This window comes from Quercus suber, unplaced genomic scaffold, assembly GCF_002906115.3.
Source record: "Quercus suber isolate HL8 unplaced genomic scaffold, Cork oak 2.0 scaffold_869, whole genome shotgun sequence".
In the NCBI taxonomy this organism is placed as follows: Eukaryota; Viridiplantae; Streptophyta; class Magnoliopsida; order Fagales; family Fagaceae; genus Quercus; species Quercus suber.
Window position 1 is genome coordinate 228,554 of NW_027070299.1, and position 11,004 is coordinate 239,557.

An 11,004-nucleotide genomic window follows, 5' to 3' on the forward strand; every position below is an offset into this window, starting at 1 on the left:
AAATGATATAAGCCACAACAAAATGAATATAACCAATCACGCACATTACTATAAATGCAAGATTAAAGCTAAATGATATAAGCCACAACAAAAGAATATAACCAATTCACGCACAAGTTACAACATAAACACAATTTTGTCTTACTCTCAAGCATTAAAAAAGATAAGTAAAATAAGAAATACTATGAATGCTCATTGTTCATAGATTTATTCTAAGACCTGTCATCTCAAAACCAAATTTATGATACTAAGAATGTTCAATGAATAGAAATAATTATATCAATGCCTATCACAGGACCAAATGAAACTTAACAAAAGAAAAAAAAGATTGCACTTCAAAGTCTTTGTTAAATTGCACTTCAAGTCACAACACAAATACATACATCTAGTTTAAGATTAAAGTCAAGTGACATAAGCCTATTGAATACATAAAATTACTACCAAAATACATAAAGGCCTACATAAGCCATTACAAAATACATTAAAGCCTAAATTACATCCAAAATGCAATCAAACCCATTAATTACGTGATCTTCGTTTTGCCATGATTTCCTCTTGGAGTTGTTCATAAAAAGCTTTTTGCGCTTCGGTCAAGCCACTTGTATCTTTCATCATGATTCTCTCCTCCTCTAACCTTTCCGTTATCTCAAATTTTTTCTTCTCAATCATGATTTTCCTTCTCAATCTTAAGTTTTTCATCATTTTTTTCCTTCTCAACCGCAAGTTTTTCTTTCTCAATAAACATTTTCTCCTCTTCCAATTGAGTTACATCCTCAATCAATTTCAATTTCTTGTTCAAATATTCCCTACATCTTTTTCGGTGGCTTTGTTCTTTCGAATGGCCTTTTCCGCCTTCTTACCAATAGGTCTCTCAAAATTAGAAGAGTCACCAAGTCCGGACCCACAATCCCCTTCGCCAATAGATATTGACTCTGGAGTTAGAGGCACAGATGATCTTGATTTAGCATTGCTAGGATCGGCAAACTTTGGTTGGTCCTTTAACATGAGCCAACAATGGTCAAGAAGAAAGGGTTTCTCGTGCTTCTCTACAAACAAAGCCTTTGCATCTTTAATCTAAAAAAATTAAAAGAAATATAACATAATTAATATCTTCAAACTATTGGTGAATGGACATGTTAACACTATTGCAATATAATTTATACCTTATCTTCTTCGGTTGTACCACTTTGATGAAGTGCATTAACTTGAGCCATACACCCAGCAAACTTATTTACCCTTTCACTAATCGTTCCCAATGACTTAGCAAGGAGACAACAGTACGTGTAGTATCGGATGTATTGTACTTCTGGAAATACTCCCAAACTTTTTTAGGAAATGTATGTTGTGTTTGTTCATTACTATTTACGGCATCAACACTAGTATTAAGCCATGCTGCCACTAAAAGTTTATCTTCCTCTACACTAAAGTTAGAGCCTCGTTTTCCTTTTGCAGAAGAGGCATTTTCAACTTGAGGTTGAGGTGGAGGTGGAGAATCAGAAACTGACAAAGGAGTATTTTGAGCCGTTCCCAAAAATTGCGAGTCAATTTCTATATCCCCATTCATAATACCCGTAAAATATGATAAGTCTGTACGTAACTCAGTGTCTCTACGTGACCCATAAAATTAGAAAAAAAAAATGTAAACTCCCCCTGCACACAGAAAATTCCCAAACTTACATTTATATCAAAACTTAAAATACTTAGAATTATAACAATAGATCATGATTATGCATATCAAAACTCAAAATTTCCCTGCACACAGAAAATTCCCAAACTTACATTTATATCAAAACTCAAAACCAAACTAACAATTTCTCATTAAATTGACCACAAGAAATGTGTGCTCTGTTTCTAGTTTTGTGCAACAGGACATATCCAACAAAATCCACCCAAATCAGAGCACACCATCTTACCAAATCCATATCACAAAATCCATAATCATCATCATCATCAATGAGAAACAGAGCACTTACCAAATCCATATCACAAACATTAATAATCATCATCATATCACAAAATCCATATCACAAACATTAATCATCATCATCATCACTCACACTTACCAAACCATAATCATCATCAATCTACCAAAATAATGTACCAAAATCACCAAGCCAATAATCCAAAACAACAACAAAAAATCATATATCAAAAATAAAAAACAGAGACATCTAGTGGACCAAATCAAAAACCCAAAGTGGATTGGCAAAAGATTATACCCAAATCAAAAAACCCAAAGCATCCACATGAAGAAGACAGAGACTGACCTGAAACGGATCGGTGGAAGAGAAGTGCGTCGAGGCAGATCGGCGGCGTGGGTCTGAACTTGACGATGGCGGCGACATTGATGATGGTTGGGCCGGCGACGTTGACAGAGTGAGCTTGAGAGGCTTGAGATGAGAGATGACAGTGAAATAGAGTGAGTGAATGAGACCGGATTTGATAAAATGAAAACAAAAAAAAGAAAAGAAAAAGGAGGCAAGTTGTACCGGAGTGAGGTGGACGGAAGCTTGAAGCTTGAGGTGGACGGAAGCAAGTTGTATCGGAGTGAGCTTGAGGTGGACCGGCCGACGAATGAGAGGAGAGACGACAGTGAGCTTGAGAGGAGAGGAGCCAGCAACGAGAGAGAGAGGGGCTGAGTGTTTGTGCAGAAAGACTGGAAAAAGAGTGGCTGAGTGTTTGTGTAGAGAGTGGCTGAGTGAAATGAAATAAAAAAAATGAGAAGTTAATACACGGCTGGGATTAAAATATATATATATATATTTTTTTGCTCCAAGCTACAGTGCACATCTATTTTTAGATGTGCACTGTAGCAATTCATCTATAAATTTTAACTTTACCTCCACTGCTGCATGAGGTTTTTTGTGTTTGTGGAGCTAAATTTTAGCATTATAGCATTTTAGCTCCACTGCTGTGGATGCTCTAAATAACCTTCGCTTTTCACTTGTTAATCATCTAAGCTTATACTCAAGTGCTTGTCCCATCAAATATCATTTTTGGTATCTTATGAGTCACGGTAATCGAGGTAGTGCTGTTCAGAGGTCGTTTCCTCATTAATGTGGTTAGGACGTTAGTTGGGGACACTTAATGCAGAGGTGATAGTTTCTCCTTGAACTACTCCTCCACCATACTCTCATGGCTGGCCCCTTGTACTCGTCCTTCTTTTCAAAATGCTCTAGGAGGCTGCCTTTGATGGCGTGCCACTGTTCCCTTCTATGATCTTGCTAGCTGAGGACAGGATTGTCCTCGGCGATGACTCTCGGCAATACAGGCTTTCTTGGTTCGTTCTCGGACGTTCCTTCCTTCTCGGCGTGGGTTTTGGGCCTAGTACAAGAATGGGCCGGGGTCGCTGAATTCTTAGGCCCCACAATAACAATAATATTTTCATTATTAATTAACTAGTCTAAACAATTCGAACAGTTGACTTTGTCCAACTTTTTTGTTCCACTCAGGTTATTGGCAGAAAGGATTTTGGATCGATGAACCTAAAGTTCAGTTTACATAATACCAATTCAATCTACTCAATAGGACTAAAGATTGAAAGTCAAGTTGAGGTTTTTATTTATTTCTTTAATAATTCAAAAGTTACAACAATAGAAAGGAGATTTCAACCTTGATTTATCTGGTAAAGAAGAACAAATAATGCTATTGAGATACAAAACTCTTGTTAATTAAGTCGAGTTTTGAAAGTTCAATATTAATTCATTTTATTTTATTTAGAATATCAGTTGAGTTCGAGTTTATCGCTAAACTAGATTATGTGTAAGCATGTACATGGGTTGGTTTGGAGAGTTTTTTCAATTTAACCTTCCTAATCCAACCCACATGTGTCGGGTCGGGTTGTTAAGTTGTAATTACATATTTCATGCCAGTAAAAAGTTAGGTTTTAATCAATTATTCAAAGACTCATTTCAATAAATTATTACAGTTCACATATAATGTTTAAATTGTATTTAAATTTCGAATATTGCCAAACATAAAAGATCAAACATATATATTTTTTAAATTAAAAAAATACATGTTTAATCTTTTTAATGAACCATAAATTTTATTAACCAAAAAACAAAACTACACAGACAGAGAGAGAGCCTCAACTCTAATAGTAGAAACAAAATAAGGAGGTCTCAACCCCGTCAAAAGACCCGAAGTGGACAATGTCTTATTTTAATCTTTAATCTTTAAAGAGGAAAGGAGAATAAAGACAAAGATGAAATAAAGCCAAAAGCACTACAACTGTTGACATATTAATAAATTAAAAAAAAAATCAAGTCGGCCATGCCATTATTGTCCCATTAATTTGCTTAAACAATGAGGTCACAAAAAGCTAAAGTGGACAAATTTTATTTAATTTAATTTTATAATTTTACTAGGCTCCAAACTTAGACAGGCTGGCAGCTTTTTAACATTACAAAGAAAAAAAAAAAAAGTTGCAAATAATCCCAACCAAGTAAAACCCAAACCCAGACCCACTCACAAAGTACTCCCCAATTAATAACCACCCTGACCCTCCACCAGCGACCACACCAACCCACCTCCCTCGTCGGTACCACCGCAAAACTGAATCATTACAACGGTGGACCGACCTCCGCCGCCTCAATTTTCCTATCTCCATTAAAATACTATAGAAAAAACATGTGATCAAATTAAAAATAATATATAAAAAAAATAGTACTTTTTTACTAATTTCTATAGAGATTACCGCTGTGTAGCATAAAAATAATCTTACTTTAATCCAAAAAACACTTAAAATAATCTCCACTTACAAAAATATCTTTAATAGATAGTCATATTTAAATCCCCAGGCATAAAGTAACTTGGAAAAATCATTCCTGTTCTAGTAGAAGAAGAAGAAGAAGAAAGAGAAGATAAGTCACTCAGACTTGGCACAATTTTTGCTCAAAATGCTGGAAGTTGATATTTGGTACAATTTTTGCCTTGTGTCTGGGAATTTTGACCATTGAAGGCCGAAAAGTTCAGGTATTTAACTATTCACGGATAAGAAGTTAAGATTTTTTTTTATAAGAAGTTAAGAACTTTTTAAGGGAAAAAAAAAAATGTGTTTNTAACTTGGAAAAATCATTCCTGTTCTAGTAGAAGAAGAAGAAGAAGAAAGAGAAGATAAGTCACTCAGACTTGGCACAATTTTTGCTCAAAATGCTGGAAGTTGATATTTGGTACAATTTTTGCCTTGTGTCTGGGAATTTTGACCATTGAAGGCCGAAAAGTTCAGGTATTTAACTATTCACGGATAAGAAGTTAAGATTTTTTTTTATAAGAAGTTAAGAACTTTTTAAGGGAAAAAAAAAAATGTGTTTTTGTTTTTGTTTTTGTTTTTTTTTTTTTACTACTCCCCCAACCTCCTTCTTTTATGTGGGGTAGATGTGAACACTGGATTTTTTTATTTTTATTTTTTTTTTGACCCATATGCTTGAATAACTACAAGAAAGTCTGCTGGTGTTTTTATTTTTGGGCCCGGGGTGGTGTGAAGTGTATGATAGGACATACGCATGAGTAATCCTAGTTACATATATGTTTCATACTTAGCAATTGGAACTTTTCATAAAACGAGCTCACTTATTTCTTCTACAATGGAGTTCTTTATATTTTGCAGTTTTACACAATTACTCTGTTGGTTTAGCTTAAAGAAGAACACTTTTCCTGTTTAGCACAACAGTTCTAACTTCTAATAGATCTATAAGGTCCAATGAAATAATTAATTTGGCAAGGCTATATAGGAGGTGTCTACAATGGAGAGATGTTTATGAATACGACCTTGGCGCTAAAAAATAAAAAAAATCCCTCCTATTGCATGAAAATTTTCAATTAATGCAACAAGTGCACTACTTTTTCTTTTGATGTAAGATGGGTCCCATATTTTATGGAACCTTCTTACGTAAGGAGGAAGGAAGTGTAGTAAACAGAGTAATTTCTCCCGCGCTTTTTTATGGTTCAAATTTTAACTTATAAAAATAAGTTTTGCATTTTTCTCCCTCCCCCCTTCCCTTTTTTCCTCCTCTCCCACAATCTACAACAAAAACACTCTTGATCATAAGAACCCAAAGATTCAGACGCTTAAGTGTTTCAGTTAATTAGGCCCTTTTGAGTATCTTTATGTTTTTCCTAAAATATTTCGGCCTTTGAGTGCAAGGCTTGGCTTACTGCCAATATATGATCAGAAGGAGACAAAGAAAACGCCGAGGTACAGATCTTAAGACAAGTCTTTGAGAATCTGTGGCCTCAAAAAAGACAATCATGAAAACTACTAATAAATTATGTTTCTTAACGAAAATTCTTTGTAGTGGTATACCCTCCTACAAAGAAAATATGGTACCTCTTGAAGGAAAAAAAAAAGGTCAAAATAAACCAAAGTCTCTTTGGACTTCAACAAAACATAGAATCAAAGAAGTGCCTTAACATATAATACAAGGTTTATAGTATATACACAAGCAGAACCAGCCACCAAGAAAGATCCTAATTAGCAGCACAAGCAATCTAATTAATTCTTCTAGCTATAGCTAAAACGACGAACAATGTTGTACTGGTTCATAGTTACATACCCAGCACATAGAGGAAGTTCGTCCGATAGCTAGTTTAAAAAAACAAAAAACAAGAACAAGAACAAACAAACAAAACACACAATACTCACATATACAATACTCAGTACAGCGATTTTTCACACACTATAAGGTTTAGTTAATAGGAGTAATTCCATAACCCATCTCCATCACCACCAGATTCATCAGAAGACGACTTTGACTGAATTCTAGGCGGAGTTAAGAGCATCCCTTCTGCCATATTCACAAGCAAACTCGGCATATTCAACAACTCTTCTTCGTCAATGAAGTACCCTTCCTCAGTGCTTCTAAGATGTGTCGCTTCGTGACTGCTCTCCGACGATCTTTCCATCATCTTCTCAGCAGCACTCGCCGCAGCGGCGCGTATGTCAACAGGCGACATCGAAAGCGGTATCGGGTACCAAAGAATCAGGTCCGGGAAGTTTAACACCGTATCGGGCCCCTTCAGAGCCAAAGCCGCCACGTCGTACGCCGTCGCCGCCATGTCCCGCGTCGGGTACGTGCCGAGCCAAATGCGCGTGGCTTTCCGTGGCTGGCGTATCTCGGATACCCATTTGCCGCTCCGACTCCGAGCGCCCCGAAACTTCTTTTGCTTAGCAGTAGTACTACTGGACAACGACCCGGGTTCACCCGAAAACCCTTCCGATACAGATATCGGTGACGTGGCGGTGGTGATTGTAGAACTTGAAGTAGATATGGTTGCTGTGGTATTACTGTTCAGGGTTTGTTCCTCCCGGCGCACATTAGCGGTTCTATATGGGTTATTTCGGCGCACGTTAGGATTCTTGGCCATTTTTCCTTGTACTGTTGACCACCCCTTTGTTTTTTGGTTTTTTTCTTTTCTTTTTTTTTTTTTGTTTTTTTTTGGGTTCAATTGGGCTACATATAATTTTTTGGGTTTAGTACGGACGTAAGAATAGTTACCCAAAAAAAAAAAGTTTATAATGTCTCTTTAAAGTTTTATTCTAGAGCAAAGTGAGTAAAATGTGTGATATGTTATACCGCAAAATTTTCTTATATAGAGTTCATCAACTACTGTGCAAAGTGCAATCAACGTTGATAAATAGTTCAAATATTTACTTATAAAGTTAAACTAGCGTGCGATCAACGGCAAAAAAATAGTTCAAATATCTACTTAGAGTTTACCAAATAAAAATATCTACAAATAATAATAATAATAATTTCACTAATTTTAATTAATAACACTTTAATTTGTAAATTTTATATAATAAAATTTGTGTGTTGATAATTTAATACTTAAGGATGGAGTGGTTTTATACCGTAAATGTCTCAGTTAAAAATATCAAAACATATTAATCAATTAAGTTATATAAGAATTTTGACATATATGTAATTTTCTTAATATTTTTCATTTATAGATTTCATTATTATGTATTTTATTTTCCTTTATTGAGGTTTTATAAATTATAAAAGTATATAATTTTTGTGAGAGGTTATTGGCTTCAAATCTTCAAAAGAGAAGCTTCGCAAAAGATATGCACTTATATTGAGTCAGTGTAGAATTTTAATATGGTAAATATATATATATTAAAAAAAAAAATAGAGGAAGTGAAACGGTTAACGGTGGGACAGAAGGGTGGGAAACTTGTGGCTGAAGCTAATGGTCCGACATCATTTTTGTGTGGCTGAAAGTGGGTACACGTATTAGACTCAATGACGGGAATTAGCTGTGATCGTGATCTACTGGCTCCGCCATCATATCAATTCCTGAATTCCTCTCTCGTGCATTGAAAATATCTTGGGTTTTACTTTTGCTTAACGATGTTGATGAAGGATAAAATCCAATTATAACAACAATTGCCGATAATTAATCTAGGTCATGCTTACCATTATTTGTAACTTTTGGCAGGTTGTATGAATACTCATTGTGCTCTAGTGCACTAGTGCTCTACTTTCTTTTCTTTTTCTTTTTTTCTTTTTGTTTTTTTGAATGGAAAAGGAAGAGCTCTACTTTTTAATTTTGATTGATAGTGGTACGAGGCGGACCGATCCTATTTCTGTGTTTGTTCAGCGATTGCAAAATGCGAAAACATAAAATTTTTCACAACTTTTTGTTATAATTGTAATGTGACAGAGTATGATTACTAAAGAAAAAAATAATGAGTTCATGTATAAATATGGAGAGCTAACGAGGAAGCTGTCTGAGTAAAATAGAGTTTATGTTGGCATAGCATCCTTTATGAAAACAAGTGTGACAATTGTAAATAATCTTTAGAAGATGTTTTACATTCTATTTGGTCTTGCCCAGACCTCACACCTATTTGGAACATACATATCAAAACCCAACTGGAGGTTGACTTGGCTAAATAATTGGTTTATTGGTTGAATTGTAAGTTTATTAATTAATTAAATAATATATTTTATAATTATGAAAAGGAGCTAAAATTAAATAAAAATAATCCATTTGGGTAAATTAATAAATTATAACAATAAAAAAAATTACTTCATATGACATAAAGTTAGAGAATATAAAAAAATAAACACACCATTCACATAAATCATCCTATAATCAAGTTATATAATCCAAAAGTCTTGAAACAACATACCCCAATATCTCATAGAAATTCAAAATAAATATTTAGCTTAATCATTAAACCTTAGAGAATAACAAAATTATTTATGTTAGGACATATGTGTTTTCACTTGCTAAAAACATAGGTCACTTATTCATGTAAATTGGCTAAATAATATATATATATATATATATTAAAAAAAAAATAGAGGAAGTGAAACGGTGGGACAGAAGGGTGGGAAACTTGTGGCTGAAGCTAATGGTCCGACATCATTTTTGTGTGGCTGAAAGTGGGTACACGTATTAGACTCAATTCCTGAATTCCTCTCTCGTGCATTGAAAATATCTTGGGTTTTACTTTTGCTTAACGATGTTGACGAAGGATAAAATCCAATTATAACAACAATTGCCGATAATTAATCTAGGTCATGCTTACCATTATTTGTAACTTTTGGCAGGTTGTATGAATACTCATTGCGACTTTTTATTGTGCTCTAGTGCACTAGTGCTCTACTTTCTTTTCTTTTTCTTTTTCTTTTTTTTTTTCTTTTTTTTTTTGAATGGAAAAGGAAGAGCTCTACTTTTTAATTTTGATTGATAGTGGTACGAGGCGGACCGATCCTATTTCTGTGTTTGTTCAGCGATTGCAAAATGCGGAAGCATAAAATTTTTCACAACTTTTTGTTATAATTGTAATGTGACAGAGTATGATTACTAAAGAAAAAAATAATGAGTTCATGTATAAATATGGAGAGCTAACGAGGAAGCTGTCCGAGTAAAATAGAGTTTATGTCGGCATAGCATCCTTTTTGAAAACAAGTGTGACAATTGTAAATAATCTTTAGAAGATGTTTTACATTCTATTTGGTCTTACCCAGACCTCACACCTATTTGGAACATACATATCAAAACCCGGAGGTTGACTTGGCTAAATAATTGGTTCATTGGTTGAATTGTAAGTTTATTAATTAATTAAATAATATATTTTATAATTATGAAAAGGAGCTAAAATTAAATAAAAATAATCCATTTGGGTAAATTAATAAATTATAACAATAAAAAAATTACTTCATATGACATAAAGTTAGAGCATATAAAAAAATAAACACACCATTCACATAAATCATCCAATAATCAAGTTATATAATCCAAAAGTCTTGAAACAACATACCCCAATATCTCATAGAAATTCAAAATAAATATTTAGCTTAATCATTAAACCTTAGAGAATAACAAAATTATATATGTTAGGACATATGTGTTTTTACTTGCTAAGAACATATGTCACTTATTCATGTAAATTGACTAAATCCTTTGACAAAACGCACTCTACTTATAATTGGATAGTTCTAGGTGTTTTTAATACTTCAAGAAACAAGGTTTCAAGGTCAAGTGTTGAAGTCATCAAGTCTGTCCACGAAAAAGCAAGCTGAAGTGCAAATTCATTAAAGCTTGACACCTGCTCGATAGCTACCTCGACACCTGCTATTTGTCGAGATTTATAATTTCAGATTTTCTGATTTGATTTTCTTGGGATCCATGAATATGCTTTTGGGCTTTCTTTTCTCTAAACCCTAAACATATAAAAAGATTGTTTTAAGAGCCGTCAAGTGGGACACAAGTTGTAAAAGCATTGAGCAATCTCTGTTCAGGCAAATTGTGATCAAAGACGAAGTTCTTGACCTAATTCATCTTCTCTGAAGAAGTTGTTGTGTATTTGCACTAAAGGGTTTTGGGACCAAGCATCTTCCTGATCTTCATCGTGTAGGATGAACTGAAGAACTTTGCAGCCAACCTCTCTTCCTTAAGTTGGTGTTTTGAAGTTGCGTACTGGGATTCGCGCATTGGTTAGTCACGTACTTGGGAGCCGTGCATCAAATGTGAAAATTGTCACTA

General features: G+C 34.3%; 1 protein-coding gene and 1 non-coding gene across 2 annotated transcripts; both read right to left on the reverse strand.

Annotated features, from left to right (window-relative positions):
- Positions 1-328: 328 nt before the first annotated feature.
- LOC111993787 (uncharacterized) lies at positions 329-1,254 on the reverse strand. Its single transcript, XR_010626796.1, has 2 exons — positions 1,164-1,254; positions 329-1,074 (listed from the first exon to the last, which is right to left on the reverse strand). It is a non-coding gene; the product is annotated as an uncharacterized LOC111993787 (transcript).
- Positions 1,255-6,394: 5,140 nt separating this feature from the next.
- Positions 6,395-7,494, reverse strand: LOC111996323 (ethylene-responsive transcription factor ERF027). The gene has a single exon (XM_024028282.2). The coding sequence runs from the start codon at positions 7,366-7,368 to the stop codon at positions 6,694-6,696; it is 675 nt and encodes a 224-aa protein (XP_023884050.1). The 5' UTR covers positions 7,369-7,494; the 3' UTR covers positions 6,395-6,693.
- Between the last annotated feature and the right edge of the window lie 3,510 nt (positions 7,495-11,004).